This window comes from Brachypodium distachyon, chromosome 3 (genome assembly GCF_000005505.3).
Source record: "Brachypodium distachyon strain Bd21 chromosome 3, Brachypodium_distachyon_v3.0, whole genome shotgun sequence".
NCBI lineage: Eukaryota > Viridiplantae > Streptophyta > Magnoliopsida > Poales > Poaceae > Brachypodium > Brachypodium distachyon.
This window is the reverse complement of record NC_016133.3, coordinates 38,613,604-38,624,691: the sequence shown is the minus strand read 5'-3', so window position 1 is coordinate 38,624,691 and position 11,088 is coordinate 38,613,604. Positions and strand designations below refer to the sequence as shown.

At 45.5% G+C, this 11,088-nt stretch overlaps 3 protein-coding genes across 4 annotated transcripts; 1 reads left to right on the top strand and 2 right to left on the bottom strand.

Moving 5' to 3' along the window:
* Nucleotides 1-2,723: 2,723 nt before the first annotated feature.
* LOC100826465 (NADH-ubiquinone oxidoreductase 20.9 kDa subunit) lies at nucleotides 2,724-3,538 on the bottom strand. The gene is made up of 2 exons (XM_003574469.4): nucleotides 3,249-3,538; nucleotides 2,724-3,151 (listed from the first exon to the last, which is right to left on the bottom strand). The coding sequence occupies exons 1-2, from the start codon at nucleotides 3,400-3,402 to the stop codon at nucleotides 2,994-2,996; spliced, it is 312 nt and encodes a 103-aa protein (XP_003574517.1). The 5' UTR covers nucleotides 3,403-3,538; the 3' UTR covers nucleotides 2,724-2,993.
* Nucleotides 3,539-3,718: 180 nt separating this feature from the next.
* Nucleotides 3,719-6,458, top strand: LOC100825328 (dihydrolipoyllysine-residue acetyltransferase component 4 of pyruvate dehydrogenase complex, chloroplastic). The gene is made up of 6 exons (XM_003574465.4): nucleotides 3,719-4,655; nucleotides 4,756-4,947; nucleotides 5,037-5,124; nucleotides 5,222-5,292; nucleotides 5,435-5,518; nucleotides 6,105-6,458. Exons 1-6 carry the CDS (start codon nucleotides 3,789-3,791, stop codon nucleotides 6,207-6,209), a joined length of 1,407 nt encoding a protein of 468 aa, XP_003574513.2. The 5' UTR covers nucleotides 3,719-3,788; the 3' UTR covers nucleotides 6,210-6,458.
* A 326-nt stretch (nucleotides 6,459-6,784) lies between these two features.
* LOC100825023 (formin-like protein 9) lies at nucleotides 6,785-10,627 on the bottom strand. 2 transcript variants are annotated; one of them, XM_024461725.1, is made up of 5 exons: nucleotides 9,305-9,438; nucleotides 8,370-8,868; nucleotides 8,106-8,296; nucleotides 7,789-8,024; nucleotides 6,785-7,713 (listed from the first exon to the last, which is right to left on the bottom strand). In XM_024461725.1, exons 2-5 carry the CDS (start codon nucleotides 8,795-8,797, stop codon nucleotides 6,994-6,996), a joined length of 1,575 nt encoding a protein of 524 aa, XP_024317493.1. In that variant the 5' UTR covers nucleotides 8,798-8,868; nucleotides 9,305-9,438; the 3' UTR covers nucleotides 6,785-6,993. The 2 variants fall into 2 exon arrangements, with proteins under 2 accessions (XP_024317493.1, XP_003574512.1); XM_003574464.4 differs by having other exon boundaries at nucleotides 8,370-10,627.
* Between the last annotated feature and the right edge of the window lie 461 nt (nucleotides 10,628-11,088).

Below are 11,088 nucleotides of genomic sequence, written 5' to 3'. Positions count from 1 at the left end.
CAAAACACATTGTGAGCGTCAAGTGTTTGTACTTTGTACTGTGTTTCTGAAAAAAACACATTGTAACACGAACACTTTACCCAAAGTATTTTCTGGGAATCCTTAACCCCACCAAGAAAGGGGAAGAATATAAATATGACTGAAAGGGGAACAATACCCGATAGTGTTAATCAGAAAACCCTGATACATCGAAGTGTCGAATTTCCTCGCCATTCTGAATCCTCTGAGGGGCTTCTAGAATAGATGCATGTAGCAAGATATATAGCCTGCAGGGCACATTAAGGCTTCGGGCCTGTTTGGGTGAGGGGATGACCGTAACCTAAACAAACAACACCCCTCATCTAAACAGCCTTCACCTAAACAACAAACACCCCTGGCCTAAAAAAAACCTCATCTAAACAGTACTCCGTTTCATATTAATTGGCACGGATTTAGTACAAGTTGCACTAAATCCGTCCCAATGCAATGCCGGATTGGTCTAGTTCAAGATATACTCAAGATTCTCATACGCCCTTGAAATGGATATATGATATAAGATGTATTGTCTCAGGAATGTAAAACATGGCTAAATGCAATGCCGGATTCTCCACTAGAAGCATATGCATGCAAAGACAGTGAGGAATAGCAGAAAATACCAACTGTATGGATACATTCGACATTAAGAGCTGTTTCTTTCGCTGTCAAAAAAGAAGAAGAAGCTGTTTCTTTCGCGAGAATTGTGTCACTGTATTCTCAGATGAACATCTCAAACGACTGCACTGGTGAAATCTACCGTGCTCACTGCAGTTGTGGCAGTAGTCTTTTAGATATTGAGAGCCTTCAGGGTGTAGTTTCCCTTACAGGGCAGAGAAAGCAATTGGGCCAAACACAAACACAAACACCAGACCAGGCTTCCAAAGCTAAACATGAACACCAGATCAGGCTTCAAAAGCTAGGACTTCTCTTGTACTAAAATCCACTGTCTTTACTCTTTAATGTCTATGCTGACATATAACCAATACAACGATTTCACTCTCTAATCCAAACCTAACATGTGGAGTTTGACATAAATTGAACTAACATGGTCATGACAATATGAAAAACCACAGATAATTCAAGAGCTGTGATAGTTTGCTGTGTCTTGCTGAGAGCGTAGGAGATGAAAAAGAAAACGACGGAATGTGTTCCTGTAGTGCCCTAAAACTTCTATAATGATATGAGGACAGGTTAGCATATTTCCTACACAAAGATAGATAAATTCATCATATAAATCAAGCATTGAATGTGTGAATGTCAGTCCTTTCTGTAGCTCGTTTTTCTTGCCACCACATTGGCACTACTGTCCAACCCATTGAGTGTATCTCAGTCATCAATTGATTAGATCAATACCAATCAACGAAGAACCAAGTCTATTTCATATAAAACTCAAGTGTACATATAACACTTGCCAATACCATTATCAACAGGTGGCCCAATCTGCCTGTCACTATAACTTAATTAGTACTTGCAAGGTTAGTAAGTATCATGAACTTTTGTGTGCTCTAGTGCTCGTTAAATCTAACATATGTCTACCATTTTTCTATATTATTTTCCGATGCATGTGCATTGGCCACACACAACTAGGCCATAAAACAAGGAAATTTCCAATACACAAGAACTATCTAAGAAATTCTTTTGGACAGATTTCCCAAAAGAGCTAGGGCTACCAACCAACAAGTACACATGAAAGCAAATAACACTATCTATAGGCTAAATTCCAATTCAACACAACAACGTCCAAATTTCACAGCAGGATCACACACTCCTACTCAATTAGACAAGTTCAACGCAACAGCAACCAAATCCTCACCCTGTCATAACAAAAGAGCTTAAAATCTCACCCAATCATGACCAAAGAGGTAGCCAGGCAGAGGCCTAGAATTTTAATTTTATTAGTGCATTCCAACCAAACATCAAGTTATCAAGGTGAATAACATCAAGGAGAACAAGCACTGCATTTTATATGGAATGAAATTATATGGAAGCACGCTTGTCAATTCAATTATCTCCAGGTGGATCAGGTTATTTGGCACCAGAAAATATTATTTTCCTGGCTTAGGAAGCATCACTGATCTTTTGATGTGTTCCAGTGCTCCTTAAACCTACCATGTATATACTTTTTTCTAGATTCTTTTGAGATGCATGCGCACCCAAATAACAAAATGTAACCAACATCTGGACCGTAACATAACAACAGGTAATTCCCCATACAAGTACAAAAATTGACACCCTTTGCCGAACTGACCACTACAGGTGAAATCAGAACACTCCCTAATCTAGAAATACTAAAATCCATGTTAACATAACGAGTCCACAATTTCACAGCAGGATTCCGTAAGTTCACAGAAATGGCAACAAATTCTAACCCAATGATAACAAACCAAAGCATGAATTCCTCACAACTGTGCAGCACTTGTCAATACAAATATATTTAGGTGGATCAGGTTATTTGGCACCATGACTCAGTGTGTTCCTAGATTAGTAAGCATCAATGATCTTTCAATGTGCTCTGGTGCTCCTTAAACCTATCACATGTCTACTTTTGTCTAGATTCTTTTGAGATGCATGCTCACCCAAATAACAAAAAAAAGTTAATCAACATTTGGACCGTAATTGCCCATACAAGTACACAAATTGACACCGTTTGACCCCAGCTAGCCTGCCTGCCGAACAGACCAGCATAGGTGAAATCAGAACCCGCCACCTTATCTAGAAATACTAAAATCCATGTTAATATAACGATTCCACAATTTCACAGCAGGATTCCATAGGTTCACAGAAATGGCGACCAAATTCTCACCCAATCGTAACAAAAAGGGCTGAACCATAGCATGAATTCCTCACAACTGTGCAGCAAGGTACCACATTTATTTAACCAAGGCCACGCATTGCCCACATCAAGTGAAGCTAACAAGAGATTAGAAAGATAAAAGATGTAACGCTTGCGGTAGAGAGACAAGGAGAAATGCCGCCTACTAAAACTTGTTGTGCTTGGCGCGCGCGACCTCGGCTTCGTTGGGGAAGAATCCCATGATGCGTCCGGCGGAGTTCTGGTAGGCGTACATGAACCCTCCCAAGACCCCGATGAGGCCCCCCGTCACCATCGACGGCCCGCGGATCCCCGGCTTGATCCCTGCGAGCAACCCCACACAGAACGACGATTTGAGCCTATGGGACCGAGAGGAAGAGGGTCGTCGTAGGGGGGGATGTTAGGATTTACGAGGACGTACCGGAGAGGTAGCCGACGGTGACGGAGACGGCGGAGATGGTGGAGAGGCGGAGGTAGTCGAGCGCGGAGAAGTTGCCGACGACCTTGGTGAAGGCCGGGTTCCTGTCCACCACCGGGTACTCCGGTTTCACGGACGCGGTGATGTCGGTGTTCATCGCGCGCGGCGGGGCTCTTCCTTCCTCAGGCGGCGGCGGGGCGGCGGATTCGGTCGCGGGGAGGAGCAGAAGGTGGGTCGGGAGTCGGGACTCAGATGTGGTTCTCTTCTCCCTGTGTTCGGTTCAGTGGGAGAAGCGCTGCGCTGTGTACAAGATCATGGGCCGGTCTGGGTTCAAGCCCAAGTATCTAAAAGACGGACCGGCCATTTACCTTCTTTGTAAGTGACGTTCAGCCCGGCCCATTATTACTCGTCGGAGTTCCCAAAGCCTTCTCTCGCCTCGCTTTCTCCGCCCTGGCCTCCGTCGTCTCCAGCTTATACCCAAGCGGAACCAAACCCCGCTGTTGTCGCCTCCGTACTTCTCAACCCACCCTCGAGCTACACCAAATGGCGGCAACCCCGGCTCCCCTCTCGCTCTCCGCCTCCGCGCTGTCCGCGCGCCTGCGCCTTGCGGCGCCGGCGTCGCGCGCGGCCTCGGCCCGGCGGCGCGGGCCGATGGTGGTCCGCGCCAAGATCCGGGAGATCTTCATGCCGGCGCTCAGCTCCACCATGACGGAGGGGAAGATCGTGTCCTGGTCCGCCGCCGAGGGCGACCGCGTCACCAAGGGCGACGCCGTCGTGGTCGTCGAGTCTGATAAGGCCGACATGGACGTCGAGACCTTCTACGACGGCATCGTGGCGGCCGTCCTCGTCCCCGCGGGGGAGTCCGCCCCCGTCGGCGCCCCCATCGCGCTGCTCGCCGAGTCCGAGGAGGACGTGGCGCTCGCCGTCGCCCAGGCCCAGGCGCTCTCCAGCGGACAGGCCCAGCAGGCTCCTCCTCCTTCTGATGCCGACGCTCCGCCGCCCCCGTCCCCGCCTCCGGCGGCGGCAGCTCCCGCGCCGGTTGCAGCAGGGACGAAGGGTGTTGCCACGCCGCAGGCTAAGAAGCTGGCCAAGCAGCACAGGGTGGACCTTGCCAAGGTGACTGGCACCGGGCAGTTCGGCCGAATTACGCCTGCTGATGTTGAGGCGGCAGCCGGCATCCAGCCAAAGCCCAAGGTTGCTCCTCCTACTGCTGCTGCACCTGTGGCTGCTCCTTCCGTGAGAGCTGTGCCACAGGCTTCGGTCCTTCCGCCGGTACCTGGTGCCACGGTGGTTCCATTCACTGCAATGCAGGCTGCAGTGAGCAAGAACATGGTGGAGAGCCTGTCGGTGCCAGCATTCCGTGTCGGGTACCCCATTTTGACGGATAAGCTCGATGAGCTCTATGAGAAGGTGCTACATTTGGCGTCTTTGGGCGATGCTCAACTGCCTTTGGTGCTCTTTCCACTTTTTGGCCAGTTTAGTGATGGTTGGATTGATTTCGTTTTATTAGGTCAAGCCAAAGGGGGTGACTATGACTGTACTGCTTGCAAAGGCCGCAGCTATGGCGCTTGCACAGTATCCTGTGGTGAACGCTAGCTGCAGGGATGGTGCGAGCTTCACTTACAATAGTTCTATCAACATTGCTGTGGCTGTCGCTATTGATGGTGGCCTCATTACACCCGTTCTAGAGCAAGCTGATAAGGTAAAAGCTACCTCTGATCGATGTGATTTTTCATTTTGGAATTTCATCATGCTGGTTTACTAAATAGCTCAGTAAATGCCACAATGCAGCTGGATATATATCTACTCTCACAAAAGTGGAAGGAATTAGTCAAGAAGGCACGTGCAAAACAGCTACAGCCAAATGAGTACAACTCTGGTATGGAACCTATTGGATTGCATAGGCTGTTAGATTGTCATTGCACACTTATGATGCTCATGGCAATTGACTTAACTAAATATTTGGTGATATGCAGGGACATTTACATTGTCCAACCTCGGTATGTTTGGTGTAGATAGATTTGATGCAATTCTTCCACCTGGCCAGGTAAAGTTTCCTTTATCATAATATACTTACTACTCCCTCCGGTCCATAATAAGTGTCTTGGATTTAGTACAACTAGTTATTCTGAAGTGCTTGGTACTATTGCTTTACTGAGGTCTAAGAATCTGAATGTGGATGAATGCAGGGGGCTATAATGGCTGTTGGGGCCTCAAAACCGACAGTGACGGCTGATAAAGATGGTTTCTTTAGCGTCAAGAATAAAATGCTGGTAAGTTTCCTCTCACACATATAACTTGCATGAGTTAAAAGTGGCAGATCTGTGATTATTTTTTTCCAAGTGCCTAACTGCCTACTCATGTCAATGTATCACATGAAATCTTTTTCTATCTGTTGGATGTGAAGTAGTGAACACGGGCATGATTGCATGAAAGACCCTCTGTGTCTTAGTTTTGCCCACTAAACAGGAATTGTTTAGTTTGTGCCACTCAATTTTTCATTGACAGGCGGGATCCAGGAGTGACTGGATAGGAAGATAGGCGATAGCCACTGTCTAAAACAAGATGATAGCACTGCCTAGTGGCAAAAACGAGATTGCCCTTGGCGCATAATGTTTTCAGTCATGTTCAAGAAATATGAATATTGCTACCGCCAGCTACTATTACTGGCCCGAGAATATATTAAAAAAGTTCATAAAAATAATAATTTCCTTCTATCATATAAATATACTTTCCTTATAGAAATGCACCTTTTAGACTTAAGTCTTTAATTTTTGTTTGAGTCGTGTTGAGTTTTTATGCACAAATGTTACCTGGAACTGCCATTGCACATAACTAATTCCGTCCAACATTTTTCAGGTCAATGTCACTGCTGATCACAGAATTGTTTATGGTGCTGATTTGGCAGCATTCCTGCAAACTTTTGCGAAAATAATTGAGGATCCCGAGAGCCTAACTTTGTAAGATTTTCTTGAACGTGGTATATGGACCGGTCAGTCATTAGTTTGTTTCCAATTGGAAGTCTATTGCCGAGTTCGGTTTTGTATCTTTGAGCACTCAAGGAGATATTTCCTTTGAGCTGTTTGTACTTTTTTTACTTTCTGGCATTGGATGCTGTTGGAGAGGTGTTACTCTGTTGATCTTGTGGAAGTTTCGGAAAGCAATAAGTTATAATTGCAGAACAGTTTGTTCACTATCATTTTGCCTTTTTTATATTCCAATCCTCCTTGTTATGCTTTTGCCCCTGTTTATATCAACTGTAAAGTTAAATACGTTTCTGAATTTTGTTAACAACAAACTGAATAATGAAGTCCAAAAGTTTCCTCCATAACTCCAGGAAAAAAATATCTTAATACCTTTCTTTGAATCCTGGGAATAACTCTAAAATCCCAATTCATGCGAGCATGCAACTGGGTCTGGACCATTTCAAAGTGTGATGACATACTGCTTTTGGGTTGGTCTATTGTATTCGTAATTTGTGACTTAAATAATATATATGTTTTCAAGTATATATATAGGGCATTCCAAAACGTATGAGATATTTCAGCACTAAGGTACCAATATATTCAACAAAATTCCAAGCCAAGTCGTACAAATCCATGATGCTAATATCACCCTTACACACATCCACAAACTGTCTATAGTTAATGCCAACTGATCTCCATGCTAACATCACTATACAAACACTTGCATACAAAAAACAGTCAATTTGTTAATGTGCAACTGGTTAATCTGAACATCACGCTTTTCACCTGAGTGGAAGGACTAGGTTGAGAGGTTGGTTGTGTTTTGAACCCCTCATCTCACGGCACACCCTATGCAACAAACCAAGAAAATCTTTGATGATGACAAATATGTGGAGCAGGTTGGACTCATCCTTGCCAACCTCTCCATGATAATACTCTGTTAGCTCCCTGACATGGTGTACGACTTGAGCTTTGCCATTTTCAAGTTCCTGCATAGTATTTTCTGCATAATTTATGAAGGATCCCATGCATTCTAGGAAGTTCTTGTTCTTATCATTGCTGGGTAGGTCCTTCTCGATGAGATTTTTCAGTTGAGCTAGTCCACATGATAGGTTTGAGATTGAGTTTATCAAAGTATCCAAGTCTATGCTTGCTACCTTCTTGACATTGCGTAGCTCGTTACTTAGCTCAGAGACAAATTCTGTACCTGTTGCGCAATACTCTTCCCGCTCTGTTGATGTTGGATTACAAGACCTGGTTGTTTCATTGTGCTTCTCTGCAGCCTTTGAGCCTTTGGAACGAGCCATCTCTTGAACAACAAAATGCAGGAGGGTTGTCTTTCCATCAGCCCCACGTATATCTGCCAATTTCAGCAGCGCATCCAATCTGAAAGCACTTGCACCTCCTCTTAGTGTTCCAATATTCATCCTGTTCCCTGTCTTGAGTACTGCTTCAAGTAGCCTTAACAGTAGCTTGCTTGACCTGAGCTCTGTGCAAGCTCCCTAGTAGAAAGATAAGATATAGGTTCATCAAAATTTGCCCTATCTCAATAGTTTATTGAAATTGGTTCCACTTACTTCAATGGTTGCGAAGGACATTTTGATATGAACCACCTCATCATCAAAAGTTCCCTTGTAGAGCATAACCTCCATTCTTGGGAATGCCAGTGGTATTGTAAGCAGCACCTTGACAAATTTCTCTGCTGGATCCAACATATCGATGTCGCTGTCATAATTCAGTAACTTTTCCTCTTCTTCCTTTGTTGGTTTCATCTTGACCAACGCTTCCAGTTGTTGCACAGACAATCCAGTGCCTGAGACAGACCAAGCAGGAGGGTTGGTTCATTCTACTCATATTAAATTGCTAAATGTAACTCAGACATCATAAAACTTACCTTGTGCTATAGAATTGTAAACTTGCTCGGTGCTCGCATTTAAGGTCTTCAACAAAATAGTAGTATTTTGAAGCCTGTGATGCTCAATAACATGTTTGGTGGTAGGTAAAGTCCTGCCGGTGGTGTCTTCTTCTTTCATCACGCCTTGAAAGTTGTATGCAAACAAAGACTTGATCGTCTGCTCGTCAAATCTGCATAACATTCCCTATTGTAAAAAGTAATAGTGGGCAATACGATGTCAATACAGTGATAGGTTTGTCTTACTCGAACTCAAAGGAACTTGATCTGATATCATTCCACACCATGGAGCGGTCTGGAGCTGCCCTTACTTTGTCCCAGTGCAAAGGTTTCAACCTTGGAAGCGGAGACCCATTTTGACCAACATGCATCTGAAGTGGTAATGCAGGTGGCAGTGGAGGCTGTCTGGAGTTCTGCCATTTGAGACATGGAGGAAATTTTTTGGGCGGCGGAGGTGGCGGTGGTGATTTCGGTACGGTCATTGCACTAGGCATTTGAAGTTTTGATCCGTCAGTTCGACTACTTGTGGATTCATTGGTGTTCGGCGAGGGGGATGCTATGTTTCTTCTGGAGCCTGAGATATCCATGTGATAGGAAGGAGAATTGGCTTCTAATGGTGGATTCCTGGGCTGAGGATTGGCCACCTCTTCTTTTGGAGCTTCATGATGTTCCATGGGCGTGGAAACGACGTTTGGTTTTACTGTCACTTGATGGGTAACTTCAGCTTTTTCTGCATATGATTCTTCTGGGAGGGATTGAGAAGTGTTGCACACACCGAATTGATCAGAAGCATTGAGTATTAGACTCTTTGGATGCAAATGAGATCTATGATCTGGTGAACATGATCGATATGAACAATTAGATGGCGAATTGTCTGTATGTGGGGACGATGGAAATTGATCTGTCACAGTTTTATCATGCGTTTGCAGAGGCAACTCGATGAAGGAACCAGTTGAGGAAGGAGAGCAAGGTATGGAATGGAAAGACTCAACTTCATCAGAATACGAAGTGGTTTGAATTCTCAGAGTATGATCACCTATGATTAATTCTGTGCTATTTGGGGAGGTGCTGATAATGGATAAACTCTTGGATTCGGATGATGGTTTAAGCCTCTGGTGGTTCTCATGGCATTGGATAACAGAACTTAAGTAGAATGGATCTGGGCTGGGGTGGGAACTGACCTTCCTGGTGGCAGAAGGACTTTGTGCTCTTGATCCATGGCAGAACAGTTTGAATGGCTTTGAGCACCCCTTCTGAAACTTCTTTGATCTTCTGAGTGACACTGCTGCTATGGCAAGTCCAGGAACAAGAAGGCACGCTCCAACCACAGCCAGAGCAACAATGGCGACCTTCACGAACCTGGCGTGGCTGACATCTCCGAATCTGTGTGCCGCAATCCTTGCTGGGGCAATATGGCTGTGACGATGAGTAGATGGCATTCTCTTTCGATGAGGGTGGAAAAGAGGGGCAGGAGCTGGTGATGATCTTGCCTCAAGAGGTGCTGGAGCTGGCGATGGCGCTGGAGCTGCCGAGTTTTGCCGATGCCTTCTGTGCCGAGACCGATGATGATTCAAACCGACCAGCATCCTAAACCTGGAGAGTGCACCGAAACCGACGATGCCATGGGTGGTTGTCGCTGCAGCGACATCGACCTCATCGTCGTGGTGGCCTGCATGATGGAGCGCCCCCTCCAGGATCTCGAAGTTGAACAGAAGGAACACGACAGAGACGGCGAAGAGGAGCAGGACGCATCTCATTGCCAGCCCCATCTTCTTGCTTGCTCAATCAGCCGGAGAAGAAGCAGCAAAATCCCCAGAGAACTACAGACCTCTCACTGGTGGCATGGCAAAATGGAGGAACAGGACGCTGTGTTAAAGCTCACAAAATGGCGTATGTGCGGACACATTTGCTGTCTTGAAGCCGGTCAGCAACCGGGTGTGGGAGTCTCTTCTGCTCTCTATCCAACTCTGCAGGCTTTAATGCCACTCCAAGAAAACCCCCCTTCTGGCCTTGGTAGCAGCAACCCACGCTACTGCTTGGCTTGCTTCTTTCCATGTGCCAATGCTGCACCGCAGCTCTTTTTCGGCCTTAATTTACATCTGGCTGGCACACCGGCAATTCTGACAGCAGCTGGTGCCCAGATTTAGCAGCTACGGCTACTTCTACTTTCGTTCTTGCCAATGTATGTGTGGATGCATCTGTCTACACAACGATGCAAGAACCCCTTTCCAACTCTTCTGTCACTCACCAGCAATCTCTGATGAGCGTGCATAATCCCTTTGCATTCCGGCTCCTCGTGTTAGTTTTGCAGCCGTTTTCGCGGCTAATCGTTCGGCCGCACGAATTATTAATGTGGTTGACTCCAGATCTGATCTCTCCAATGTTGTTCGGAGTGTGCGGAGATTGTGGATGTGGACCCTTCCTGGCCATGTCCTTTAGTCCTTGCGCTTGCAGAACTTGCCTTCCTTTGTGAAGCAGAATGCCATGGAAAGGAAATTTTGTGTGTTTGCAGTGATTCCAAAACAAGCTTGCGCGAGTTTCAGTAGATCACACTTGTTGTACTCCCTTCGTTCAACAAAAAATATCTCAAGTTTGTTAAAATTTGGATGTATCTAGACATGACTTAGTATATACATGCATTCAAATTTAATCAAACTTGAGACATCTTTTGTTGGACGGAGGAAGTACTGGGCTTTTTCTTTCCCTTAAAAAATGTTATTTTTCTGCTTCGTGTATATGAGTGATTTGTTGTTTTGTAGATCCCACGGTTGTGCATTAGAGTACATGCCTTGGGTTGTGTGAGCAGAACCAGCCTAATTAAACATTGTCCTTGTTTCGCCTTGGAAAAAACAGCAAGTTGGGAGAGCATTGTTGGTGGGTTCCATTGGTACGGTACGGGCCTAAACACACCGTCCTTGGTAAAGGTAACAGCGTGCCCTTGACCCACAAGCCATAAGTAGCATGG

Excerpts from the sequence above, each read along its gene's own strand:
- LOC100825328 (XM_003574465.4), top strand. The coding sequence starts at position 3,789 with ATGGCGGCAACCCCGGCTCCCCTCTCGCTCTCCGCCTCCGCGCTGTCC. Across the intron at positions 4,948-5,036 it reads TTCTAGAGCAAGCTGATAAG|CTGGATATATATCTACTCTC; the intron begins GTAAAAGCTACC and ends GCCACAATGCAG. Across the intron at positions 5,293-5,434 it reads CAATTCTTCCACCTGGCCAG|GGGGCTATAATGGCTGTTGG; the intron begins GTAAAGTTTCCT and ends GGATGAATGCAG.
- LOC100826465 (XM_003574469.4), bottom strand. The coding sequence starts at position 3,402 with ATGAACACCGACATCACCGCGTCCGTGAAACCGGAGTACCCGGTGGTG. Across the intron at positions 3,152-3,248 it reads CACCGTCGGCTACCTCTCCG|GGATCAAGCCGGGGATCCGC; the intron begins GTACGTCCTCGT and ends GGTTGCTCGCAG.
- LOC100825023 (XM_003574464.4), bottom strand. The coding sequence starts at position 9,892 with ATGGGGCTGGCAATGAGATGCGTCCTGCTCCTCTTCGCCGTCTCTGTC. Across the intron at positions 8,297-8,369 it reads TCAAGTTCCTTTGAGTTCGA|ATTTGACGAGCAGACGATCA; the intron begins GTAAGACAAACC and ends AATGTTATGCAG. Across the intron at positions 7,714-7,788 it reads TGTCCTTCGCAACCATTGAA|GGAGCTTGCACAGAGCTCAG; the intron begins GTAAGTGGAACC and ends TCTTTCTACTAG.